This window comes from Hyperoodon ampullatus (assembly GCF_949752795.1).
Source record: "Hyperoodon ampullatus genome assembly, chromosome: 7".
Taxonomy (NCBI): Eukaryota; Metazoa; Chordata; class Mammalia; order Artiodactyla; family Ziphiidae; genus Hyperoodon; species Hyperoodon ampullatus.
Genome location: NC_136920.1, coordinates 76,586,834 through 76,614,493, shown reverse-complemented (window position 1 = coordinate 76,614,493; position 27,660 = coordinate 76,586,834). Strand labels below are relative to the sequence as shown.

Genomic DNA, 27,660 nt, shown 5'->3' with positions numbered 1-27,660 from the left:
TGTTCCGAGTAAAAACAAACATATTCCAAAGCATGTGTACATTGAAAAGTAAAGAAACTTTATTAACAACTTCATAAAAACTGACTTAAAATTTTAAAAAGAAAAAAACATGTTTTGAAGTCCTTCCGACTGGAGTCGTGTCTCATAGTGTCCTTTCTTTACAGAAAGTCGTATTATGACACATATGTACAAGGATTAACACCATGACACACTGTACACGGCGGGCCCCGGCGAGCTCACCAGTCGTCGTCTGAGTCCAGGTCTCTGGGGAGGATCCACTCCACGGATGAGCCCAGCAGAGTCTGAAGCTCGTTTGTGAACTCCACCAGATCTAAGAGCTCCTTACTTTCTGGATTAAAGGACTCCAGGTCTTTGGGGCAAGAGAATAAGAGACTTGCTGACACTTGCCGGCAGAACTCGGCCTCCGCGATGGTGACAATTTCCACATTTGGGAAATTGCAGCGGAATATGCAGGAGGACATTTGCAGTTTCTTGAGCAGGTCTGAGAGCAACAGCCAGTTACGAGGCCTACACCAGAGAAAGGACAGTGTGGTTTGAGTTTCCGGCAAAATTAGAGGCGCTCCCAACTATGAACTACCCGTCTCCTGGCGGTGAAAGGGCCTGCTACTTCCACTTTGATTACCCCACCCCCACCCCACTTCTCACTGTCCTTAGAAGATCTACTTCTTCTTCTTCTTTTTTTTAAATTTTATTTATTTATTTATTTTTGGCTGCGCTGGGCCTGTTGCTGCGCACGGGCTTTCTCTAGTTGTGGCTCGCGGGCTCTAGAGCGCAGGCTCAGTAGCTGTGGCGCACGGGCTTAGTTGCTCCGTGGCATGTGGGATCTTCCTACACCAGGGCTCGAACCTGTGTCCCCTGAACTGGCAGGCGGATTCTTAACCACTGTGCCACCAGGGAAGCCCGGAAGATCTACTTCTAGCGGGGAAACTCTGGACTCATGTGCATGTGTTAAGAGACCACCTAGGGCGGATCAGCCAACTTAGACAAAAGCAGGAGCAGCGCCCCTGAACGAGCCTCGTTGCAGGCCACCCCAGTGCTGCCTTGGCTCTGGTCACAACTCAGGTCACCCCTCTCCAAGTAAGTGCACCCCGTTCTAGTCACTGGGGAAAACCAGTCTGTATGCCAACCCAAGGGAGATGGCAAACACCTCTTTGACCTCTCCTCTCCTCCGGCCCTCAAGGAGAGAGCATGAGAAACACTCGAGGTCACCTGGCTTTCCTTTCCTTTCCCACACCTCCAACCCCCCCCTCAATGCTGCCGGGAGTGAGGCTTTTTCGAGAAGGGAGGTGGTACAATCCTTCCTGATACCCTGCCACGCTTTATGATCTCTATCCCGAATAGAATGTCACCACAAAGGCAGACACGTTCCCAGCCTCAGAGTCCAAGGAGGATGCTACTCCTTAAGCACCAGGGTCAACACACAGCAGAGCAAGGTCTCCTGATGTGTTCACTCCGAAGGGTTGGTCATGGGGCACAGTGGCCCGACCGTGGGGACAAGACTCGATCTAAGCAAATCTGAAGACACATAAGATCCCAGGTGCCACATACGGCTTTCTCTAATCTTATACGAGAAGAGGGTACACATCAGTATCGTCCCGTGGACCTCAGGCGCCTTGGAAGGCCCCTATGGTAGCCGTTTGGGGAGGATCCCTTCCCCAAGAGTTTAGTGACTGAAACTGTGCAATTGCAGTCGCTGACTCCCGTGTCCTTTGGGCTCTAGGGGTGTGTTCCAATGAGGGCAGTTGGCTGGGGAGCCCTTGGGGCCAAAAGCCCACCATGGCACGGGCAGGCGGCAGGCATCCTGGTGGGGGGCGAGAGTGCGTGAGAAGGGCTTGGAGATGCAGACAGTGTTGTCTAAGGCTCTGCTGCACCAGTGGCCTGGCCATGGGCAAGTTACCCTTGAACTTCTCCAAGCTTCCACAGGGCTGCTGAGAGGACGCATTCGGATAGCGATGAAAGCCCTCAGCCCAGGGGCCGACGTGACCAATACAGAGGTGTCACGGCTGCTAACATCTTAGATGACACATTGCCAAGCACAGACCATTCTCACTTGATGGGTCTGTTCAGTCGGTGGCAGTGGACGATAACACAAGTTTAGATAAAAGTATGGATGACCAACACTTAAAGAGATCTTAAATCAGCCGGAGAACATTCCCCAGCTTAGAGAAGCAGGGACACCCAGGTCAGCTACATCCTCGCGCCCCTTGTTAAGACCCCAAATCAGAACCTGGGCCTCAGATGCTCTTGTCTGTACATTAAGTAGAGTTAAAGAGAAGCTCTCTCCCTCCATCCTCGAGGAACGACACAAAATGCCTCCAATAACCCCACCCTCTATTTTGCCTCACTCCACCCTCTCAGGGCAGAATCAGTCTAAAATTTTCATATTTACTCAAGTTAATGACAGGAACCTGATACACCACCGGCTGCAACCTCCACATTTCAAGAATCAAATAAAACGTTCACCCCACCCCCCCCGAAGATGTTCTGTGTCAACACTGTGCATTAGAATCACTGTTATTAACCTTATTTCTTTGGCTTGTTAAAATATTAATATGAACCACTCCCAGTAAGCAGAGCAGGAATTTATTCAATGTTTTATTACCTTAAGAAAGTTTTCAGACACATCGAAAGCATTTGCCACCAGAAAACACGTTACACTGTTTATACTGGGTAAGTCGTGCCCAGCAGAGAGCCGTCAGGTTCTGAGAGCTGGGAGTAGGCAGAACGTGCACGTGGCCCAACACATGGTCTGCTGGGTAAGGGGGGATGGGATGGGGTCAGAACAGGCCTCCTTGTGACATCTCTCAGGTAACTCATCTGTTAAACCTAAAACGGGGGTCATTCTAGCCGCCCATAAGTGCGAGATGGGTTCTGTAAAACCTTTTATGCCCTTTGGAGGACACGCCAATCAAAGGTGACCACTCGGGCTTCCCTGGTGGCGCAGTGGTTGCGAGTCCGCCTTCCGATGCAGGGGACGCAGGTTCGTGCCCTGGTCTGGGAAGATCCCACATGCCGCGGAGCGGCTGGGCCCGTGAGCCATGGCCGCTGAGCCTGCGCGTCCGGAGCCTGTGCTCCGCAACGGGAGAGGCCACAGCAGTGAGAAGCCCGCGTACCGCAAAAAAAAAAAGAAGGTGACCACTCACTTGGGAGCGAACTAGAATGTTCCATTTGCTTACCACGTGAACCCAATGGGGCATGCTGGTAAACCTGGCCATCGGTGCCCTGTTACTTCAGGTCACTGCAGCAGCTCCCTTCCAAAACAAGAGGAGGAAGAGAAAAGGCACGCCCACGAATGCGTTTCTCCGTTTACATCCCAACCTGCCAGAAAGCCCACAATCCTCTGGGCTCCCAGGCCACCTGCCCCGAGTCCTGGTATCCAGGATACCGCATGAAGCTGCTGCTCTTTTAGCAGGCCCTCACTAGCCAGACTTGAGTGGACGGCTGCAAGCTAATGAGTTGTGTGCCCCAGCCAGGGAGAGGCCCTGTCACGTGGCTCCGGGATCAGTTCTGAACGCCACCAACTGCTGTGCACACATCAATTTACTCAACCCAGGGTTTATTTGCTGTGACAATCATGGCCTTCACCTGGAAACCTTCATCACTACTAGGGCAGATTCAAGGGTACCTAGAAATGAAAGGCCGTCCAAGCTGGTGGGTAAGTCAACTCTCTTCTCCTGGAAGATGGCAGCAAAGGCAGCAGTAGCCCCAAGGCCAGGTCAGACTTTTTGCCACGGGCTGTCCTAACTCAACCACGTTGATCCCACTATTTACACAGTGCTTCTCATTTCCCCAGATGAGGACGTCTTCTGTCACCCACAGGAACCCAGGAGATAGCAGGAAAGGAAGGTAGTACTATCCTCATTCCACACTTGGAAACTGAGGCCCAGAGGTATTAAACCCCAAGTTCAATTAACATGAAGTACTAGACCTATAACTCAGGTCTTTGGTACCTGGTCAGCTGGGAAGATTCAAAAGGCCCAAGAGGGCCCCAGTTAGAGGGATGCAATCCAGCTGTGACGAGCATCCCACAGGCCTTCTCTGTTGGGGGTCAAGTGGGCTAACTACACTCTCCTAGCTAGGAGGGTGATGGCCTCTAAATGGATGGCAACCGTCGCCACCAACACTTTCTCTAACTGAAAGGTGAAGAGGCGGGGCGAGTCTGTCGACGCAACACATTCCTTGGTTTCTTTTCTCCGCTAGAAATAAACGGGAGTGTCTGAAGGGCAGCCCAGCCATTCCCAAGCAAAGTCAAACTGCTTTTGTCGGACAGCTCTCTGTTCAGCGGCTATAAGCCGAATGCCATTACCCGCAAAATGTAACCATAAAGGCCATAAGCCCGCCGTTGTTAGTTAATTAAATGCCTCATTAACTTTTTAAAAAACATGACTTATTCAATTCATAGAAAATTTAACCATCACCGCTAAAGGCACAAGCATGTGGTTGCACACTGGCGTTTTAGCCTAAGAAATAGAAGCCTTTTTCCAAGGAGGGAAAGGATTGAGGTCTTTGGCCACGCAAGTGATCTATTTAACGCGGATCTGAAGCCAGAGTTCGTTTCTAAACTTCCAGAACCAGATTGTCATGACATAAAGCTCAGACAGCCTTTATACTGCACATGGTATCTTTCTTTGGCTAAGCAGAAGAAAATAACCAAGAATGCTGAAGACAAAACTTCAGGAAAACCCTCCCAAACCACACCCTTATCTGGTTAAGCAAACTGTCCTTCAATTTTAAAAGGTTTAAGCTGCCACATCTCCCAACTGGGCCCCATCATCCCAACATTTAAAATTCTGCCCAGAGAAATCCCAGAAAGTTGGATTCAAAGTTGAAAGCGTTCATCTACTTGTCACAATGTTCAGCATCAACACTGGTGATCTGTGGAATCTACATATTGAAATTTACATTTGAAGAAAAAAACAAATCCGACCGTAAACATTCCCAAGGCTTCCTGTGCAATCAAAGGCCAGGTAGCCTAAAAAAGTATGGATCAAGTGCCCCTTGGTCCAGGCCTCAGAGCCACCAAACCAAAATGGAAACTGTCTTAGAGGACCAACGAGGGTCTTTTGACGTCTCTGGTCCCAAAGGGAGGCTGCTGGAAATGATGCCAAGTTCACAGGTGGGGCTCGGAGCCCCGCCCTCCACGGCGGGTGCAGCAGCACCCCGTCCCCCATCTCCAGCATTTGCTGGAAGCGGGAGTCTACTTTCTCAACCCTAACCCAAAAGTTGGGGTTAGGGGTCTCCCCACCACCTCCAGCGTTTGCTGGAAGCAAGGAGACTATCTTCTCAACCACGGGGGGTCTAGCTCAACACTATGTGCAACATCTGCTCTGTCCTCCTAGGCGCCCGCTCTCAGCTCTTGGGAAACCAACTGGGTGCTCCTTGGACTTCACCTGCAAGTAACTGCGCTAACTCCCAGAAAGTGCTCTCTAGCTAATGGAGAGGTCTCCAAGAGACGTGTAGATATAAACAACAGCACATTCAACCCACAACAACAACAAAAAAAACACCCCCAAACTAAGCATAGCCCTAGTGCTTCCAACTTCCCACCCACAGTCATGCCTTAGGGCCAAGGCAGGCACACTTCCAAGGGCTCACGGCACTATGGACCGGGGTGGGGGGACACGACAGGAGACGGGGGACAGGGGCACAGAGCTGGCTGAGGGTGTGGGCGCCAGGGCTCCGGGCCAGCCTGGGTCCTGCCACCCCAGTGCTCAGCCACACCTCCACGCTCAGCCTGCTGAACCGCGTTTTACTGTCACCATTCAACTCCCAGAGGGCTGATGCCAGCACAGAAAAATGCCTTTGCCCTGTGGGCTATTACATCACAATTGCTACTGACAAGTATGGTGGGGGAACTGCACAGGGCATGGAGAGTCATCTGTCTCACAGAGGTTTTGAACTGTAAAAAGGGCAATTCCAGTGTGAGCCAGTCTTGCTGAGGAGCGTGGTGGGCTGTGGAGCACTGCTGGATCGCTACCTGTACAGGTATCAGCTAACCCCTCTGAGGCTCAGTTTCCTCATCCGAGAGTGGGCTAGTACTCGTTACTCCCAAGTGAAGATGTTAAAAGGGTGAAAGGAGTTACCACAGATCACACGGGCTTAGGCAGATATCAGCTATCTTTCGATGTTGCTCTAGCAATAGAGGCTATCACTGTCATCAGCCGTGCTGGCTTGGGATACAGCAGTGTGGACAGGGAGTTTTGGGCAAGGCTCAAGCCCTGCTCCCCGCCCATCAGCCCTCGGCTCCCATGCCCTCTCAGAAAGAGACTGCTCAGGTCTGCCCCACTCCCACCCCTACTCTGCACAGACACTTCCCACCCGCTACCCCACAGGGGCATCACTCTGCCCCAAACAGCACAACTTATTAGAGCTAATAACTACTCTCCTTCTTGCTATTCAGAATCCAACAGGGCTCAATAAAATTCCCCTGGTCGCCAAGCCCTGGGTTAGGTCAGATTTTATATCAGAGATAAGTGAGCCGGACTGGCCAAAGCAGCCTACCTGCCTGAACGGGAACGGAACATCAGAGAGGCCTGCCTTTCTTTTCACACCACGACTGAACAAGCCACCAAAGAGCCCGCAGTGTGAGCGGGACCAACGCAAACACCCTGCTGGAACACCCAGCCCAGCCCTCCACGTGGAGGGGGCTGGGCTCTGAGACCCAACCCCATCCCCAGCCAGTGTGTCCCCCACCCAAGGAGCAGCAGCCGGCAGATCCTGATCCGGGGCACCCACAAGGATGCTCACCTCGTAGCCAAGCCGGGAGGCCTGCTGTAGGAGGGTCTCGCCCGCGTTCTTATTGACAATAAGTCTCCGCGCTTCCGGTGGCATCGGGCGGGACTGGGTGGTCTCTGGAGGGGAGCTTGAGCATGTCCGCTGCGAGGCCTGGGAAGATGGTAACAATTGCTGCAAACGGTCCAAGGGCTTCTGGTCCTGCTTGGCCGGCGAAAGATCATAGTCGTAACTGGGCTCAGGCCGCTCCTGAGTGGAGGAAAGCACTTTTCCTCCTCTCTGTCTGAGGGAGGCGGGGCACGAGGAAGGGGTTGCATTTTTACTAGCTGGAAACTTCACCACCACCCAGGAGACAGGTCCCCTAGGAAGGGGCAGTGACGTTTTGGGGGGAGGGGTTCAGGAAAAGGAAAGCTTTGTCCCCAGAAGCAGAGAAGTAGGCAGGCGGGATGTGCCTGCACAGGCCCGGGGGGCGGGGGAGAGCCAGGGGCAAGAGGTACCTTGCCATCCGCATTGTCCACGTAGGAGTCCCCTGGCAGCGGCAAGCCCCGCCTGGGCTCCTGAGGGATCAAATGCTTGGTTTTGCACGGTCGCTTCCCGGATGGTTTCTCGCTGTTGTCGGTGTATTTCTGCGGCAGGGGCGAAGGCTGCGGATCCATTTCTTCGTCCATGCACAGCACATCTGTCAGGGGGAGAAGAAGCGGGCGTTACACAGTTGTAGCCGGTGAGGAAAGAAAAGCCCATTGTTAGCACTGATCGTTGGAGCAGCTTCAGTTTTTAAAGATATACCAATTATGTTTTCAAAGCACTAATATTTTAATTATCCCACATTCAACCGGCAAATAGGCTAACCCACGAAACGCCAAATGGCAAGTCGCTTCAAAGGGCCGCAAGAGAGGGCAGAAGCCAGCCCTTCGTGCGCTCCCGTCCCCACCCGTGGGGGGCCTGGGTGCTCGGGACAGGGCGACTGGGGACAGACAGCCTGAGGCTGGAATGAGGGCACTGACAAGCGCCCGGGGTCACCCAAGACTTCCCTTGCTGCCCAGCCACGGGCTGGGTGATGAGGAGCAGCCCAGGAAGTCGAGCTCCCGCCTCACTGTCCATTCCATAAGGAAGTGTGCAGGCTGAAAGGACCTCATGAAGAAAACTCCCCGCTCGCCACATGCTACTCTTGTCAACTTGGATGGCGCTCAGGTCCCCTCCAGGGCCGTTTCCCACAGAGGGCGGGTGATCCACCCTCCAGGAGCGCCCCCCGCCCCGTGCGGACCTTGTTCATTGTCACTGCATTTAAGGGACTCCTCCAACCAGCTTCTGTTGCTTTTGGCCTCTGCCCTTTTCCTGCCAGGTTTCTCTTCGGAGATGCTATTGCCCTGGGGGGTGACCGCACGCTGAACCGCCTGGGTCACTTCCTTCCTGCCCTGCCGGCCAGGTTTGCTCTCTGCTCCCGCCGTTCTCTAAGGTGCAGCAAGCGGCGCTGCTTTCTGGGATGGAGCCCTGTTAATTCAATGAACACCTCAGGTTGGTCAGCTCACTATAATGTGGCTCTTCTAAGCGGTTAGAGGAACTGTTTGTCATTTCCCTCTCAGGCCAGTCAGCTAACGGAGAAATAACTACAAATTAATGAAGAAGCCCCCCGGGGCGGGGAACGAACTGTCTTACACATCACTAACAGGGGTGGGGGAGGGGAGGGGTGTGGTCACTGTGTTGGCTGGAACTTGTCACCAAGTCTCGGGAGGGGGCCTATTTGCCTTTGGCCACCTTTGGGCTCCAGCCCCGGCACCTGGCTTTGGGGGGGTGGGGGGTGGGATGGGGGTGGGGGGTGGGGAGGTGTGAGTGGCTCCCCCCAGGGCTCCAGGGTGGGACTGGAACTTTCCACTGCTCCGCTCCAGGACTTCCGTAGGGTGCCCTGCGGGCCCGAAGCGAAACCGAGCTCACCTTTGGAGACCCGTCTCCGCTTGGCTTTCAGCAGAGAGTCCTCCGGGAGCACAGTGGTCTCAGTGTGGTTCCTATCGCCAGAGACCTTGCGCTTTCTGTTCAGCCGGAGGGTGGGGCTGCGTGACGCGTCCGGGGCCGCCTGGTCGGCGGGGGACTCTCTGGGGGGCTCCGTGTCCATGTCCTCAGGAAGATCACTGTCTTCTGGGGCTTCGAAGGGGTCAGGTTTGCTTCCATCATAACACTCCCCTAGGGGAGGGGAGACAACCCGGAAAGGAGGGAACAAAGGTCACCAGGAACAGGCAGGACCCCCATGCCCAAGGCAATCTGCTACCAACAGACCACCCCCCTTTGGAGACCAGGGGCCTCACACGCTGGAAGCACAAAACCCTCAGAAAGACGTCCCAAAGGAAGGACAGCTGAACACAACCAGCAAAGAAAGCAGAAAATGAGGCGTGTAGCCCACTCACAATCCATCCTTCAAGGGTCAAGGTGAGGCATCTACACCATCCCTCTACAGGCATGTGAGATAACTGCCTAACTGCTTAACTCTCCAAGGTGGCTTACTTTTAAAGGGGGGGTGAGTGACCTCACAGTAAGATCCAACCAATCAGGGCGGAGCTACAAATGACTATGGAAACAGCTGCTAGTAAACAAAAAAAGGCTGATGTCATCAAGAGACCAAGTAGCCCCCAACTGCCATCTACACAGACATGGCACCAATGTTCACTTGGGTCAGCAGGGGCGAGGGTGAAGAACAAGGGTAGGGAAAGAATGGTGGGAGGCTGGGAAGCTGGAGAGACCAAGGCAAGAGGAGCCTGGCAAAGGGAAAGGAAAGGCTTCCTGGTGCACACACAAGGGTCAAGGGCAATTTCAAAGAACTCAACCAGATTGCTACAAGTCCGTCTGTCCTCTTTCCACACCCGTGGGGGGAAAAGCATTTCACTGCCATCGAGGGGCTGCTCCTATTTCCTGTCTAGGAAGAAGGCCCTCAGTGACACCAGTCACCCACCTGGCACGTCTCCACGCCTTCCTTCCCAGGCAACAAGCATCTAAGGACATTTCAAAGACAAGACTCCAACCCCCTTCATGGGGGTGGGGTGGGGGGGCGGCGGGCAGGGCTGAACTGCTCACACCCCAGCTCCGCCTGTGTCGCTCCTGCCCCCTCTGCTCAATCTAGCATCCACTTGGGGCTTTTCCTCCAATCACCCCAGCCTAACATCACTCCTCACTTTTGCTCTAGCCAAAGAAACAGTTCAACTGCTTTGCTAGTCACATTGTTTCTAACACACAAATAATTCCATAATGATCACTGTGCTGTTAAAGAGTTCCCCGAAGATGACCCTGTGTCCATCACTGGCCGGGGGTGGGGGTGGGTGTATGAGTTTGGTATTTCATTAACACCTGAGCTAAGCTCCCACAGCCCGTTTTTCTAGATGAAATAATGGACACACCCCTCACATGCTGCTCGCATTCCTCCTCCTCTCCCTAGACCACTTCAAGTATCACTCCCGCTTCTGCCCAGCCGGCTGGTCCCCTGATCAGCCTCTCTTGGGGGCATTCCCAGCATTTAATGGCAGTCAGTTGTGGGGATGAACCTCACCCTGGCCTGGGCTAGCCTGACCTGTATTCTCAATGGTGGAACACACTTAGCTTTTCTCCAAGGGTATCCCAAGGTGGGACAGATCCCCATCTACTCTTGCCGGAATGGTGGAATCACCCCAACCGCGAGGGTCTCCCCAAACTCCTGGCCTGTGCTTACGGGTGATGCAGCCCAGGCTACCGCAGGCCCGGTGAAGACGGCGTGCTGCAACTCTCACTCCGGCTGCTCTGTGACCCTCTTAAACACTCGGGCAGGAATGGTGCCGCTTTACAACTCGGCCCCCTTCACTTGTAAAGTGGGAATGTTACTGCTAGCCTCCCTCCAGGGTGGGCTTCATAATCACAGGCCGGGCTCAGCACAGAGAAAGGCTGGAAAAATCCCTTTAACCAAAAGATGCCGAGACTTTCAGACCAGCCTGAATCTCAGGCCTGAAATGTAGGAAATTTTAAGAGGTGAGCCCTGCTGGTTACACCATTGGACTTCTCTGGTCCAATCTGGTCCAATCAGCCTTCCCTAAAAGCTCCGTGGGAGGGGATCCGTGGAGGAATGGAAGGGCTACCTTAAGAACCCCCATGTCCAATTTGAAAGTTTCTTTTTCCAAACTAGGTCCATCCACCCTTCCCCCAACCCCGGAGCCTTTTAGGGCAAAGATCTCAATTCCCCTCAGCTAAGGCCCCCCAAGACCTTACGCTAGTGTGACCTTACCCAGGCCAGTAATAACCCTGAAGGACACCCACCCCGACTGCCCAAGATACCCATGGCCACCAGCTATGGGGTGGAGGCTGCGTGTCACTTGGAGCTTCTCAAAGACTGTTCTAACCACGACCCACAGGAGGATTACCCTTGAGGGCAAAGGAGATGGGGAGATAAATAGATACACAGGGATCCTAACCATCAGGCTTTGCCATCATTGCTACTTTTGGCCCTTCTAAAAGTGGGAAGCCATGTGCCCTTGGTCACCCAGTCTAAGCAAGATGTGAACGTGGTCCCTGCAGCATGGTCCTATGACTCACAGCACATATATCCCAAATTCATTATGGTTGTACCATAGCATCACCTCACAGAAGCATCACCACAGCAACATTTACAAGTCACTGTGGCAACAAAGCACCCTCACCACTGTTGAGCCATGCCCAGTGAGGCCTAAACAAGGTGAGAGGGTTCTGAGTCGCTGGAAGGCTCCCCAGGATTAAAATCCCCTTCTCTGTAGCTTAACTATAATAGCACCTCCAGTCAGCGCTAACCTTGTTAAAAGTTACACCCGCTACACAAGGAGTGCAGGGGATCTCTGTTCCAAAGTAGTTTACAAACGTGCAGGTGCTCAGCTGGAAGAGAAGTTCCCTGAGCAAAGAAGTTTCATGAAGCCCCTCGACTGAGGCTTCCTCCAGCTCCTGGCCAGGCACTGCCACTGAGCAGGTCCTAGGCCTGTCCCAGCCAAGTGGTTGGCAAGGGAGATGGTTACTCCAAGTTTGAGAAGGAAGGGACCAATGCCTCCTTGCCCCACCCCATCTTCAAATGCCACTGAGGGTTCCTAGTGATGAACTTCCAAGTCTGAGGAAACTCCAAACTCATTTGGTGAACTTCCAAAATAAAAATTTCACTCAGCCACCCATGTGATCATAAAGAATAAATGAGTATCTCGGCCACTGTGTTTTCAAGTTAATTCCTTTTTTTAAACAAGCCCCTAGCAACAAGATGCACCCGCACCAGGACAACCAGGGCCGCGCAAACAGCACCCACCACCTTAGAAGCTCCTGGGCCCTCCATGGGTAGGGGCTGCCTCAGAAGGGGGAAGGCATCTTGAAGGCGTCCTGGACCCTCTCTGTGACCCCTGCCCGCCCCAAATCCCCGCCCCAGCTCCCATGTGCTCACAGCTCGGCTCTCGGCCACACCGACACCCATGAGAAGGACCTGAGCCCATATCAGCTCAAGACATCATGGCCCAAGAACAAGAAGGCCCATTCATATCCAGCTGAATGGAATGAACACCTGCTGTGCCTTGGATGTGGAGGCCGCAGTAAGAACAGTGGCCCCTTCAGGTCACCTTTCCTGACCAGCTATTTACAAACCCCACGTCTCTACAAGACAGAGGGTGGATGGGGAACCCACCTCCGTTGCCCCAATCTTTCAAACGGAGCCCCTCACCTTCCCCAACCCTTCTCCTGCCCTCCCATGGTGGCGATTCATGGCTCACTGGGCCATGTCCCGGGTGCTCCAGGAAGAGACCCGTCGGTCGGTCTGAGATGGGAGGCAGGCAGTGGGGGGAGGGGGCTTTCGGAATCATCTGGGGCTCAGGCCCTGCTCCCCATCAGCCACACCGAGTTCTCGTCTCCACGCTCAGCAGGAAAGACTGGGAAGGACGCACACAAACGTCTCTGGGAAGAAGGGCGGGTGAGGCCACTGAGACGTGAAGGGCAGCGGCCACCCTGGGTTTGGCCACGTTGCTGGAGAAAAGGGCGAGAAGACTCGAGGCCGGTTAACTGCCCGCTCCCTTCCTCCAGCCTCCCTCACCGTCCACCCACAACAGGCAGATCCCCTCCTCAGAAAAGTGCGTCCCCGTGAACTTGGCCTTGCCCACTTTTATCACATCTCTCTGAGAAACTTCCCCAGGAGCTGAGTTATGAGGCCACTCAGGAGGGTAAGGGCTGCGTGTCCGCTGTGAGCACAGGCAAGGAGGGAGGCCTTCTTGCTGCTTCACTCCAGGGTGGCCTGGACCCTCCGTTTTGCATTCCAATCCCGAGGGGGAGGAGCTCGGAATCGTCTACTCCAGGCACCTCAAGAGCCCCATCCCTCGGGTAAGGCCGCCGCTGACTAGCCCCAGAAATCCCCTTCTACGGGAGCCACGTAGGACACACCGGTCCCGGTGTGGCTTACCCAGAACCCTGGCCACAGGCCTTTGTCTGACCCCAAAGATGAGCTGGGGGAGGGCAGTGCTCCAAGCAGCAGAGAGAAGCACACGCTGTTGCTGACCACAATTTTCCCGAACTGCATCAGGCACCCACGACCTAAGCGTGCGGGCGAACGCCGACCCTACGACTGGGTCCAAGGGCCTGGGCCTCCCAAACGTGCCCACCACCCCCGACTGTCCCGTCTCAGGAGGATTTCACGCCCACCCTGTCCTCGACGTTCACCTAGGTGCCCTCACTCACCATCACCGGTGAGGTTTCTGGGGTCCGGAGCAGGCTGCAGGCCACAAGCACGCACACTGAAGAAAGCGGGAGAAAGACCTCCACTTGCTGCCAACACATCTCATTAGCCCAGGAAGTCTCGAGGGCAAAGCCCGAAGTCAACCCCAGTGGGGGAGCAGCTGATGGGACCGCAGAGTGTGACTCGAGGCAAACACTAGCTTTCTCTCCAATTTGGCCTCCAAAACATAATACACCCCGTCTGGTAGGAAGAACGCCCTCGTTTATCCCACGCCCTTGGAGCGTGCTGTCAACTCCTAATGACTGCAAACAAGCCTGCCACAGAAAATAATTATGCTCATCTTTCTGGTGCCTTCATCAGCCCTCATCTCATTTGAACGAAACCTCTGCCTTTGGAGGGAGAATCCGAGTACTCTCCACTCCCTCCCACAGGAGACTGTCACTCTGGAGGGTCTGGCTCTGGCTGCAAGTGTCATTCCCCTGCTACCAAAAACCCGTATCCGTACCTGCTACAAAACAGAACACATACCTGCTACGCTGGAGGTCTTGCACTGCCATTCCTCTGCTCTACTGTATCAGACTATTACTAACTACAGGACTAGCATTTCTCCGGAAAAAGGAGATGCGTGCCAGGAAACAACATTTCATAGGTGCTTCACTCCTGGATGCCGCAACGCTCAAAAGGACAACCAGCCTTGCAATCCACAGCTGGGAAGGGTGGCCAGAGCAGCCCGTTCTCCGAACAGCCAGCACCCAGACGCTGGGCCGTCGGAAGCGTATTGTTTCCTCTCACCTCCCTCGGCACTGGGAGCGGAACCGCCCCGTTCCCACCGACGTGGTACCACACGCGAGCCGCCTGGGTTCACTTACATCTCTCACTGTCCTTCTGGTCGGCAATGGCCTCCTCCAGGGCGACCGACTTTGGCTTTTTGTCCTGACTTCCTTTCAGCCTTTCCCAGTCAGCGGGGCTGAATTTGCGCACCTCGGAGTCTTTGGTCGTGGGGTGGCCACCTTCTCGCTCTTTCATCTCCAACTCTGAGAAGCACATCACTGCACGCTACAAAGAGAACGGAGATGGAAAAAAGACACACCTTACCACCAAAGCTATTTCACTGCCCTTACCTTAAAGGAAAGTATCTTCAAAGAAAAGTTTGCCCAAAACCAACCACAATTTATGATACAACTGAGGTATTTTAAAATTGAACGATAAAAACGTAAGAGTGTCTATGTGTAACTAGTCACACACTCTTTATTCGTAAAGCCATATGTATGTAGAGATATATGTGGTGTGTATGTATAGCCATACATACACTGTGGCATAGTGACAGACATTCTCTTTCGAAGGTAAATAAAACAAAACAAAAACACAACGCAAAGAAAGCGAAACAAAAACACAACAGAAAAGAAAACAAATGCACAATGAATAAAGACGACCATGGCCCACAAACTTCCCTTTGTATATTTGGAAATGAAATTTAACTCAAAAGGTTTATGGAAGATTCTAGCAATAAAAATGTGAAGAACTGACCTCACAGTAAGCAGCGGGTAGACATAAAATACTGTCCTCTTGTAATCCTTCCATCTATGTAATTAAAATGGGCACTCAATGGATCATTTAGATAACTTCATCCATTTTTATAAGCATAAACCAATTTTTTTCTTAACACTGCAAAACAATTTGGCTTTATTTGTCTTTTAATTAAAAGTAAAATATCTTAAGGAAATTCCTATACAACATCTATCATTCACTAGCAAGTTAAATACATACTCTATCCCTTTAAGCAAGGTTTGTGTTTTTGTTTTGTTTGTTTGTTTGTTTTTTGGGTGGAAAAAAAAAATTGCACGAATCTCACAGACATGCGGCCGCTACACACCTCCACCAAGTATCACGTAAGGCATTCTAAGCAGCGCTTTTAGGTGTATTTGTTAACGTACAGTAACGGCAGAGAAATCAAAGCGATTGATAGGTAAATGTCATGCAGTCTTTTAGACATCCTTCGCAATAATTAAAACTTCCGTTATCAGCATTCGAGTGGAGTTCGCTTAAAATCTACAGAATAACTTAAAGTATCCACTTACGTCCCCTTACTGGACACATTTCAAACATTTAAATTATCCTAAGCTTCATTAACCAAATCAGCCCGGTGTCCTGCCCTATCATACCCCCGGCCCCCTCCTCTTCACACATTAAAAAAACCTGACAACTGGTCAGGCTCCTGAAATTCGGGTTGCGGGGGGCTCACCTGCAATGCCCGCTGCTCCCGGCCGAGCTGACTGGAGTCTGCGTACAGTCCGGTAGCGACACACTTGAACCGGTCACCCACGTAACCAGCGGAGTTTGCGATTCTCTTTGCCAGCTTAGATGGCTTCGGGTTCAGAACTTTGCCATCGGTTGATCCTGCCTCGTCAGCTCCGTCTTTGGTGTAGGTGGGGGTGACGTCCACACTCGGTGGGGCACTGCCCACGCAAAATGGTTTGGGATCCTCTTGGGTTTTCCCGAAAGTGACCGCAGAGCCGTCGCTCCCCAGGGTCGGCTCCAGGAATGGAGTCGAGACCGGCGTCGCCAGGTTCTCCTTGTTGGTTACCGCTGGAACATTCTCCTTGCTTAAGCCGGAAACTGGCTGGCCCGGAGCCTGTTTGAAAGTATAGGCTTCGTGGAAGTCACTCATGCGCCCCAACTCCTCTCTCAGGGCAATGAAATCCCGGTGTGGCTGTAGGGCCACATTTTACTTTTTTATTTTTAATATATGTTCACATGTTTCCATAAAGGATCCAAGGTGGCCCATAACGTAAGGACACACAATATTAGCTTTAAAAAAACATGAAAAAAAAAAAAAAGGGAAATCATGATCCTGGAAATGGGTTGCATCCTTTTAAGTGGTGAGAATAACAGAATGAGTGAGCCAAAGATTTGGGAAAGGATCTCACATTTCCAAATGTCCAAATCTTAAAATTGCACCAAGTGGGAATGTAGCTGTGGCAATATTAACCTGAGAGAGCTCTATGATCGTTGTCTTTACTCATCACTTGGTTGCAAGGTTATAAATGACAGGGTAAGTGAAGGAGGGCAAGTAGACAGATAAGAGTCATTTCCTGACTCTCAAAAGAAGGGGCATCACCTAGGGAAGGGTACTCCAAAATCCTACAGGAATCATCTGGATACACTAAATTTTCTAGGTGGCAAAAGTATCTCATTTGACCCTAGTAGCCAGATGGAACTTAGAAATCTGTAGTGAAAAGCTACTCAACTGAATGCAAGTCATATGACTAGGAGCATGTCAGTGAACAGTTCAAGTGAAGATGCTGTGGAAGAGCACTTCACCTTGTGTCTGAGCGTCCTCAGAATGTGCAATGGGAGACGCAGGACCTGCTCTGTCTCACAGTGACCCTCCAACCTCTAAACTCATCTTTCCCGGGAAGCTGAATTCAAAAAGTCAATTTAAAAAAAAGATAGGGCTTCCCTGGTGGCGCAGTGGTTGAGAGTCCGCCTGCCGATGCAGGGGACACGGGTTCGTGCCCCGGTCCGGGAAGATCCCACATTCCGCGGAGCGGCTGGGCCCGTGAGCCATGGCCGCCGAGCCTGCGCGTCCGGAGCCTGTGCTCCGCCATGGGAGAGGCCACAACAGTGAGAGGCCCGCGTACCACAAAAAATAAATAAATAGATAAATAAATTTAAAAAAGATAAAAGTCTCTAGTAGAGAAATTTTATCAGAGCCTAGTATTAAGAGCTGTAGAGCCACAAGTTTCCCATGATACAGCCTTAGCAGAGGCTGTTAAGGCAGTGACAGAAAATTTGTACCGTGGGAAATAGCAGAAGAGTTTGCCTACAATTCACGAAAATGATCCCTGCACTTGGCCTGAAGGAAATCAGCAAAATTTGTAACAGCTTGTGTATTTGTATGCGGGACTGAGAATGAATTTAATTTTTTAATTTCTCTGAATTATCACATAAGATTCAGAAGATGCTCTCTCTGCCTAGAAGCCACCCCACTGGGATAACTATGCCTACGGAGTTCCTTTGCCTATGACTCCTACTTGCTAACAGACTGGCAGCCTGGCCCCAGGGCCTGGTCGCTGCTCCCAGTGCAATGGTGGATATGGTGTCAACGCTTGCAAAATCAAAGCCCCTTACATCCTCTCCATGCCTCTGTCCCACCCCCCACCCCACTCACCATTGATGTTCAGGAAGGGGAAGGTGACCTGGATGGGAACGTGGTGCTGTGACTGGTCCAGCTCATCTTCCTCATCTTCTTCATCCACATCATTATCTTTCTCATCCCAAGGAGCAGATCCAGTGGATCCTACCTGAGAAACACACACACACACACACAAAGGTCAAAAGTGAGGCGCTCACGTTGCACTGTCATCCCTGCAGCTGACCCACTGTTCAAGCTAGGCACTGCCAGCACACAGGTTCCTTGGGTTCAGTGTGCACCCTCAATGCCAAAGAGTGGGAACCAAGGGTGTTCACCCCACTCCCAGCTCCTCCTACGGAGCCCCAGTGCAAGCTCTCATCCCCTCCCCTATCCAGGAGCTGCAGACCCTACTCCCTTCTCCTAGAAATCTTTTAATTCCTACTCTAAACCCCTTGCTACACATTCGCATCCCTTCTAAGGACCCAAGGAGCACAGCTTCTCTCCTTTATAAGCTTACTGTGAAGACAGACCCTTCCCTCATGGCAGAGCCTCACTAGATTCACTGGAGGTCAAGTCTAAATTATCTGGCTCTTAGTCGGAACTGGCTAAACATTGAGTAAATATAGGGATCAGGTGGTATTCTCCTAGGAAAAATACCATACAAATTAAATGATCACTTACCCATCATTTATAAAGAGAACTTAACAGCCTTCATAATGTCACGTCAATTGATTCTTAGAACAGCCTTTGAAATACGCAGGAAAGATGAGAACCCAGATTTTATAGTGGAAGAAGCTGAGGCTCAAAACGTTGAATGACTTGATTCAATGTCCCACAAGTAGTGAAATGGAAAGACCGAGGTTTATAACTCAGACCTTCTAAGTTTTAAGCCCTCCTTCTTCTAAACTACCTGGCCTCTCTTCTCAGTGTTGAGTCCCAAGAGAAGTTATTTTTTATAGAACTCAATACCCCCTCTTCTTTCTAATGCTTTACTGTTCCACTGGGTGGGCAGGAAGACAGTGCTGAGTTTATATCTTTTGTTCTCTGGGTTCTTTCTAGGGACAGCATTTCTTGCTTTATTTACCAGTCTTCAACTTTGTAAGCGAGGCGACTTTCAAGTCGACTATCGCTTTAAGGGTCCGGCCCGGAACCTGGCACACTGTCCACCTTCTCCCCAGCAGCTGGGGCCTCACCTGGGTTAATGATAGAGCCCTGGGGCTGGGGGATGTCACACACTTGATATATCTTCACTGGGTTCATGGGCACCTCCTTGGTGCCGTCGTACATCAGGTTGAATTCCCTGCTCTTGTTGAGCGCACAGCGGAGCTGGGCCTTCCATTTAGCTGCGTCGGGGTCGTCCACCCCCTCCTGGTACTTCCCCTGTCTCCACAGCCCAGGCCTGAGGGATAGGAAACTGCAGTGAGTGCCTGCTTGTTGCCCAGAAACACTGGAAAGTGTGCCCGCCCTCCCTCATACAGACACAGATACACACAGCCCTGCCTGACCGCCCCATCACCCCAACTCCAATTTACAGAGACTGCAGCAGAAAACACCACGCTGGGGACCAGGCAAGGCAGGGCCTGAGACAAATTAAGCCAAATGCAAATACAGTATTTTAAAAAGAGGAGCCTCATCTCAAGTGCTTGTGCCAGCATCATCTATCAAGACTACAATGGCCTTAATGAAGGGTTGAAAATAAAGAAAAATCTGGAACAAGTATACACCAAAATACTAATGGTAGCTTTTGGATAGCAAGATTTCAGGTAATTTTGTTTTGTTTTGCTTGCCTTATTTGTTTTTCACATGAATTGCTTATATAATAAGAAGAGAAAGGGAGGTGGCGTATGATATGAAGAATTTAGGCTTGCTGTTCCCTCTCCCTTCAGTCTTTAATCTGATGCACAAATAACTGTTGAAACCAAGTACCTTTAGGAGTAGCAGCCCATAGGAGGGCAGGAAGCACGCTCTGGGGGTTCAGCTTGCCTCAGTGCGAGGCTGAGGGCCTCAAGTCCTAATAAACTCACACCACCTGCCTTTCCCTGCTTCCTCAAACTCCCACATTGGGAACATTTTGCTGGGGACACCAGTGGCTGGTGGCCTGGGCCAAGACCAGTGTGGCCCCGCCTCTCTGGTTTTCAATTTCCAGGTCTAAAAGGCATTTATGTGTCTGTTCACGGGATATCAGCCCTCCCCCACTGTTAACGTATCTCAGATGTCTACACTTTCTTCAGGGCTGTGACGTACGTGCTGGTGCAGAAAAGGGGGCTGTCTTTTGCAGAGGACTCAAGATCAAGAGAACGAGATGGACCGGCCAGACCGCTCCCACTTGATGTTAGGAAGATAAGGTGGCCATGTAGTTAGAATTCTGCAGGGGAACATAGCCTATATAGTCTATAGGTTTGCGGATCCACAACTTTTATTTTTTCAGTAATGCCAACCAAGCTCATAAGAGACTGACATAGAATCCAGAATGCCAGTCTACTCGTTTTCAATGGGAGATAAAGCTGGTCAGTGACCAGCATGGTTAAGTCCAATAACCTGGACATAACCATGTATGATCTCAACCAGTAACTCCTGTATCTGGTTTCTAATGACAATTCCAAGAACATAAGACCCACTCAACATTTAAATCCAAATTTTCAGATGACTCCAAAGCTAAGTGGAAATGATTTGATATTGAACTCTAAATTTGCATTATCTAGACTATCTCTTACCCAGTTGGGTAACCCAGAATCGACAGTAAAAGGCTCCTGCTTTCCCAAAAATCACAGGGCATAAAAATGAAAAGCACTGGAAAGGCAAGACCCCCAGTGAATTTGCAAAGCTGCTCTTGTGTCTTTTTCTTTTTGACCTTGAAGCCAGGAGAAATTCTAAAAATACAAATGTATTCATTTTTAAAACTTGACTTTACTGAATATTGTTCAGATCCCCAAGCCTACAAAAATAATTTTATTTTTTTAAAAATGCTCCCTGCCCCAAAGGAGTTTACAATCCCTTAAAGGAGACAGATGAGTCAATAGATCAGAAATACAGATACTATGTGAACACCAGTAAAACTGCCTAATCCATAAAGAGTCGGGGGTAGGTATGGTTGGCCAAGTTTATCAGAATTTATGATTCTAGGGCTGAATCTTGAACATGGGTAGAAGTTAACCAGGTGAGAAGCGTGGGTCACGATACTCTAAGCAGAAGCTTTATGGGCAAAGGCAGAGGCTGAAAAGCACAGTGCTTAGGGGACCTACAAGCAGTTCAGCTTGCGTGGAGGCAGCATGAGATGAAAGTCTGGGCTTGTAAGTAGGAACCATGCCAAGGAGTTTGGACCTGATTCTTAGAACACTGAGAACCACTGAGAGATTTAAGCAGGTTGTGATGTGATCAGATTTAAGTTTTAGAAAGAACCCTCTAGCTGCAGGACTGAAAAGGGTTTGAAGGGAGGCAAGGCATGAAGATAATACATAGTCTCTATATAATCCATATAATAGTGTTACTAGGGTCTGAACTAAGGAGGTGGCAGTAGGGATAGACGATACAGGTAATGAATGAGCTGTTAAAGACGCTGACTTGACAAAGCTTGATGATGAACTGATTCCTTGAAGAAGGTGAGAGAGAAATCAAGGATGATTCCCTGGTTTAGGGTTTGGGAGACTGGGTGGGTGGTGATGCTGGCCACTGAGATAGGAGCAGGTTTAGAAGGATGATTCCCCTTTGGAAATGTCGGATTTCAAATGCCTGTGGAAGGCCTAGGGGAGAATGCCCAGCATGCCCAGGGCACTTTTTTATCCCCACTCACCTCTCACATCACCTGAGGGACTCTCCCTGCCTGCCTCCAGCCTGGAAGAAGGTCCACCAGATTACTGACATCTCTGCCCTGTGGACAAGGACCAATTTCTTTTCATGTCTGTATCCCTGCTCAGGCTTTAGCACACAGTAGGTCAATGTGTATGTGTTGAATTGCCTCAAATTTACAGAAATACACTTCTTGGGGAATGAATAAGTTGCTATTACAGATGGAAGACCAGAAAAACAGCTATGAGCAGAAGGCCAAGGAGACACTGCAGAAAGTGCTGGAGGAGAAAATGCGTGCAGAACAGCAACTGCAGAGCAAACAGGTGTGGGGATGCTCCATAATCCTTGGGGCTGGGAACCCTGGGGCAGTCTGGGTGGCAAGGGAGCCAGCTGCACAACTCCCTGGAACCCCCAAGGCACCACCCTCTCCTCTGATCTCCCTCAGCGGTCCCTGGCCCTGGCCGAGCACAAGTGTGAAGAGTGGAAGAGCCAGTACGAGAGCCACCCCCAGCATGCAACTGTCCCCTACCCTGCCAGCCCAGTAATCATGAATGCCGTCTTCCTTCTCTTTTTTACAATGTGGTACATATGGATTTTTTTAAAATGAGATTTAACCAGCTTTTAAACCTTTCTTCTTTCTAACAATATCAGTACTCTCTGACTCTCCAAATGCGCCTTTTAAAGTTGATTTAATTTATGGAAAAATCACCCTTCATACTTTCCCTTTCTTTTTTAAACCTCCCCATGGTGGTGTAATGTAGTAGAAGGAGATTTGGCCTCGGAGTTTGGACACCAGGGTTCTAGCTGCAGTAACCCACAGTTACACACGTTATATTATTAAAGAAAAAAGTAACTTACAGAAATGTATGAGGCCATTATGCACATACACACAAATATATATTCACTCATATATCCATAAAAAAGTAGTCTGGAAGGTTCTATAAAATGTTAAAGGTGTTCATCCCAGGGTGGAGGAGATATACGTTAACTATATTACCCTCTTAAATTTTTACAGTAAATATATATTACTTTTATAATTTAAAAAGCCAAACTTTTCATTTTTAAAAACCTAAAACATGAAAGAAAACTGGAAAACCAACAAAATTAAAACAATCCCTAAGTCTGAGGCAACGAGTTTTTTATCCGAGTACAAGTGATGAATGAAAATACTAAGAATGGTGTGTGACACCTTAAAGTATAGAAAAAAATACAGTAAGGCAAGTAGGCATTAAGATAATAGAATATAAAAAGTTACCCAGATATATTCAGACAACGGACTACTATTCCAGTAATAAAAAGAAATGAATTACTAATATGAGCTACATGGATGAGTCACAACAACATGAGGAGCCAAAGAAGCCACGTGCAAAAGGGTACTTATTGTATGCTTCCATTCATATGAATTTCTAGGATAGGAGACACTAATACATAGTGAAAGAAAGCATGTCAGTGGTTGCCTGATGCCAGGCCTGGGAAACTGACTGTAAAAGGACAAGAAGGAACTTTTTGCAGGTATCGGAAGTGTTCTGTATCTTGACTTTGGCGATGACAATATAGATATACACATTTGTCAAAACTTATCAAATTACATGCTTAAAATGTGTACACCTTGTTGAATGTAATTCATACTTCAATAAAGTTGATTTTAAAGTTAAATTAAAAAGTCACCTATGGGGACTTCCCTGGTGGCACAGTGGTTAAGAATTCGCCTGCTAATGCAGGGGACGTGGTTTCAAGCCCTAGTCTGGGAAGATCCCACATGCCGCCGAGCAACTAAGCCCGTGCGCCACAACTACAGAGCCTGTGCTCTAGAGCCCGTGAGCCACAACTACTGAGCCCGTGTGCCACAACTACCGAAGCCCACGTGCCTAGAGCCCATGCTCCACAACAAGAGAAGCCACCACAGTGAGAAGCCGGCGCACTGCAACAAAGACACGATGCAGCCAAAAATAAATAAATTAATAATAATTTTTTAAAAAATGGTCCCCTAGATGTCTGAGTGAGACAGAGTTCCTTTACGCTTTCAATCCCAGCTCTTCTCTGAAGCCCCCCCTCATTCACCCTGGCAGCATGTGACCACTTTGCATCTCTTTAACACCTTATATTTATCGGCTCCATTCAGATTTGATGCTTGAAAAGTTTTGTATATTTTATGTCTATCTTCCATTAAACTTGGTTCCTCTAAGGCAGGAACAATAATCTCTTTCATAAATTGAGACCATTACAAAAACAGAATTATGTTCCCTTTCCTCCCAATCAGGGGAATTTGAAGTACGATTGATGAAATCCTGGAAATCATAAGCAAAAATGTCATTTCTGCATTTTTATGGCCAGAGGGTCCTGTGTTTTCATCAGATTCTTGAAGATATCACAGAGCCCAACAATGTTAAGAATCGCTGCTTTGAATCCATGTGCTTTCACCCAGCTCTGTGGTACGAGGCACCCTGCCCCTGGGGCAATCTGTCTGTGGTCCCTGCAAAGATGATAAACCCACATCAAAGACACTTACTCTTCTGCATGTCAGTAGACTCTACTGCCATCTCTTCCTCCACAATGATGTCACTATCGCCATCTTCAAGATTCATTTCTGTCTCATCTATAACACTGTCTTCTTCCTCTTCCTCCTCCTCATCTTCCTTGGAGACATCCTTTAATGTGGCAAGTAGTCTGTTGTAACCAGAAACTTGTTCTGGTTCACTCTATGCTTCACTTTCAGAACTTGAAGTATCTATAAACTCTCTGACTGAAAGGAAAGTGGGGATTTTAAAAACAAAAATTATACTGTTCTTATTGCTACCCCACGACTACCATCAAGCCCACAGTGGAACCAAGTTCAGACTTTTCTAAATAAAAACTAGCTTTTCTGCAAATATGCAATCCTATCTATTCAACCAAACCTAGCACCAAATTTGTTTAAAACAGCGAATCTAGCTATGATTCTAGAAGCGCTTCCTCTTCTTTGAACTGCTAATGTTCCACATGGGAAGACAGCAAACTAAACACATGGAGCTTTAGGCTATAAGGCGATCTAACCTATGTGTCAGACATTTGGCACCTTTAAAGGAGCAATAGGAAAACTTACAACAAAAAAGTGTACTTTATTTCTGAGTCTGTGGTAATGAAATAAGACCTTTGATGATTTTGCACTCTATTTTATGTTAAGCAAACATGACATTCCCTCTTAGGATTCACCAAGAGCCCTCTGGTAAGCCTCCTTAACAGGTTCTAACAGGCTAATCTCTCAGGACAGTTTCATACTCTATTAGTTATCACAATGGCATTTTAACAGACATTTGCACTTAAAACTAAGCAATATTACTAAAATATAGCTTACATCTAAAATCAAAGAGGGTGGAAATGTAGCCAAACTTTATTACCATATATAACCTTAAAAGTAACAGTCCAGAATCTACTATCATAAAGGAGGTATAAAGCATTACCAGTTGACAAGCCTGTGGTTTTGCTTCCTTTCTGGAAACCCTGAGAAGAAACAGGCAATGTTAAACTTTAACTACTAGTATGTAGCAATTAGGAAAAGTCTAATGATACAACTTTAAATGAACATGGCAGACTATACCGTTATAAATACATTATATCTATTGTCAAGTAAAAACTCCATATGCATTTGGACAGGTTTTGGAAGGATATGCCAAATAGATAATAAGAGACGAATGAAAAAGTCTAACAAGACCACATGACAAATACTACAGTCACACAGTAACAGGCTCTCATCCAAAAGATGGGAAATTTTGGCAAATAAAAGCCCTCGGGGTTCACCTTTTCTAGCAAATTTCTTAAGTAGACTATCCCTCTAACTGTTGATAAAGCAGCCCAAAGGGGTGGGATGAGCACTAAGATCATAACTGAGAGTCTGGACACTTATAGAGGAACCCACAACTACCCAAACATTAGTTTCCTCATGGTCATTGAATAGATAGGTGATGTCGAGGGTCCCAAGCAATTCTTTTTTTATTTCTTTTAACTTATTTAATTTATTTATTTTTGCCTGCTATGGGTCTTCGTTGCTGCGCCCGGGCTTTCTCTAGTTGCGGCGAGAGGTGGCTTCTCTTGTTGCGGAGCAGGGGCTCTAGGCTCGCGGGCATCAGTAGTTGCACCACCCTGGCTCAGTAGTTGTGGCTCGCGGGCTCGAGAGTGCAGGCTCAATAGTTGTGGCGCACGGGCTTACTTGCACCGCGGCATGTGGGATCTTCCCGGACCAGGGCTCGAACCCCTGTCCCCTCCGTTGGCAGGCGGATTCTTAACCACTGCGCCACCAGGGAAGCCCCCAAGCAATTCTTTAAAAACATATAAAATGAACACAAGCTTATAAAATCTCTGCCCAGTCGCCACACAGGAGGCGTGCCGTCTAGCATAAAACTACAGGCTCAACAAAGGCTAGGAAGATCGGCGAAGAACCCCATCTCAGGTGGGAAGCCGCCAGGATCCCTGGGCGAGCTAGGCCGGCGCCGGGGCAGCGTGGGACGCGGCGGGAGCCGCCCTGTCACTACCCCCGGGGCACCGGCGGACCAAACGCGGGGACACGCGGGCTCCCACCGGGAAAGGACGCCGGCAGCGCCGGTCCCAGCCTTGCCTCTCCATACCTGTCATAGAAGGGATGCTCCTCGCCGAAATCCCTTAGATGCTTCTTCTGCTTTTTAGTTAGGGAGTTGAGCAGCTGGCTCCGGCTCCGGCTCCGGCTCCGGCTCCGGCTCCCGCGTTTGCCCATGGGGAAGACGTCAAGTCAGCCAACCTCCAAGAATCGCGTTTTTCACCTGGAAGTCGTCTCGTCAACCCACTCACGCGGGATTGCCAACGGCGCTTTACGGCGGAAGCAGGGTGCCATAAAGCAGACCCGCTTTACGTCGCGCTTGTACGACAGGCGTTAGAACTTCCTGTTTCCCATTCCGCCCCCTAGCGAGGCTCTTTGGAAGCACGTGCACGCATGCGCAGCTTTTCTCTGAGCCCCGTAAGGAAGGCAGGCAGGGAGGCTTCGGGCTTCCCCAGGTGGGTAAATGGGTGGGTGTACTTTGTGCGTCTGTTTTGGCTGTGAGAATCAGCCTGCATAAACGTGTAGTAACTGAGATGGTTGAATGCAGTGCCTTTCTATTACGCCATAATACAAATACCAACTAACATTTAAGGCTGCCGGTGCATCTCATTTCATCCTCACAACAGTACACAAATAGGCCTTGTTAATAAGCCTGATACTGGAGATGAGAAAGCTGATGCTTACAAAAGGTTACATACACACTAGCAAGAGAGGAGATGGAAACCTAATTCTCTCTGATGCGACCACAGGCTTTTCCCACTAGGATCTGCCACATGCGTGTGCTATGTGAAGAATGAGGACGCAAGGCTGAGATTCCCGCCCTTACCCTACCCCCTCATTTTCTGAAAGTATTGCAAGGGCCCTTGGTAACACATCTGTTCTGGCATTTTTCATGTTATAAAAGCAAAAACACATCCAGAGAGGTAAAGTGACTTTCCTAAATCACCCGGAGAGTCGATGTTAGAGAAAGCAGTAAAAATAAAGTGTCTCAAAACTGAATTGGGGCAAATTGGGATGGAAAACTTTTAAAGGGTAAGTCACTTTTCTATATCTGGATCGTGGTGGTGGTTACACCTGGTATACAATTACCAAAATTAATCAAACTGTACCTTTAAAATTGGTACATTTTAATGCAAGTAAATAATAACCTCAATAAATAAAGAGGGAAAAAACAGCGCACCTGGACTTAATACTCTAGAGACAGGCAGAGTGTGCAGGGATACTTAAAAACCACAGGATAGTGCTTCCCTGGTGGCGCAGTGGTTGGGAGTCTGCCTGCCGATGCAGGGGACACGGGTTCGTGCCCCAGGTCTGGGAAGATCCCACATGCCGCGGAGCGGCTAAGCCCGTGAGCCTGCGCGTCCGGAGCCTGGGCTCCGCAACGGGAGAGGCCACGACAGTGAGAGGCCCGCGTACCGCAAAAAAAAAACAAAACAAAAACCACAGGATAAACACAGAGACACTTTGTTTCTAATAGTAACTTACAATGTCAATCATAAACCACAGAATTCACCTGAATATTTAAGGTAAAATAGGAGCCATCAAAGATAGTGTTCACTGCCTCTGCTATTAGAGGAGCGTCTGTGAGAGAATTGGACCTTTCTCCAATACCATGTCACACCTATAGAAGTCGCACTACAACTATTCAAATCCTAGTTTTGTCCTTCTGGGGACCATCTACTCCTAATTAGATTCTGGGAGCTTAGGGTGGGGAGGGAGGCAAGGGGAGGGAGGATCAAGAAAATATGCAAACAGCAG

General features: G+C 49.6%; 3 protein-coding genes and 1 pseudogene across 7 annotated transcripts in view; all 4 read right to left on the bottom strand.

Annotated features, from left to right (window-relative positions):
- LOC307055611 (centrosomal protein of 78 kDa-like) overlaps positions 1-27,660 on the bottom strand; it is a 207,642-nt pseudogene that overhangs the window by 27,474 nt on the left and 152,508 nt on the right. The gene's annotated exons all lie outside the window — the stretch shown is intronic.
- LOC307055859 (BCL-6 corepressor-like) lies at positions 38-7,382 on the bottom strand. Of its 2 annotated transcripts, none has more exons than XM_079708146.1 (3): positions 7,251-7,382; positions 6,769-6,906; positions 38-528 (listed from the first exon to the last, which is right to left on the bottom strand). In XM_079708146.1, exons 1-3 carry the CDS (start codon positions 7,262-7,264, stop codon positions 237-239), a joined length of 444 nt encoding a protein of 147 aa, XP_079564272.1. In that variant the 5' UTR covers positions 7,265-7,382; the 3' UTR covers positions 38-236. The 2 variants fall into 2 exon arrangements, with proteins under 2 accessions (XP_079564272.1, XP_079564271.1); XM_079708145.1 differs by having other exon boundaries at positions 6,769-6,954; positions 7,251-7,295.
- On the bottom strand, positions 8,153-16,100 carry LOC307055453 (BCL-6 corepressor-like; the record flags this gene model as incomplete). Its single annotated transcript, XM_079707687.1, has 5 exons — positions 8,153-8,244; positions 8,686-8,931; positions 14,302-14,488; positions 14,960-15,013; positions 15,675-16,100. 5 exons carry the CDS (start codon positions 16,098-16,100, stop codon positions 8,153-8,155), a joined length of 1,005 nt encoding a protein of 334 aa, XP_079563813.1.
- LOC307056533 (interferon regulatory factor 6-like) lies at positions 18,514-26,166 on the bottom strand. Of its 3 annotated transcripts, none has more exons than XR_013811015.1 (2): positions 23,863-24,089; positions 18,514-18,966 (listed from the first exon to the last, which is right to left on the bottom strand). XR_013811015.1 is itself a non-coding variant. In XM_079709349.1 (2 exons), exons 1-2 carry the CDS (start codon positions 26,077-26,079, stop codon positions 18,699-18,701), a joined length of 393 nt encoding a protein of 130 aa, XP_079565475.1. In that variant the 5' UTR covers positions 26,080-26,166; the 3' UTR covers positions 18,514-18,698. The 3 variants fall into 3 exon arrangements, 1 of the variants encoding a protein (XP_079565475.1); XM_079709349.1 differs by lacking the exon at positions 23,863-24,089 and adding an exon at positions 25,955-26,166; XR_013811014.1 differs by lacking the exons at positions 18,514-18,966; positions 23,863-24,089 and adding exons at positions 24,925-25,648; positions 25,955-26,166.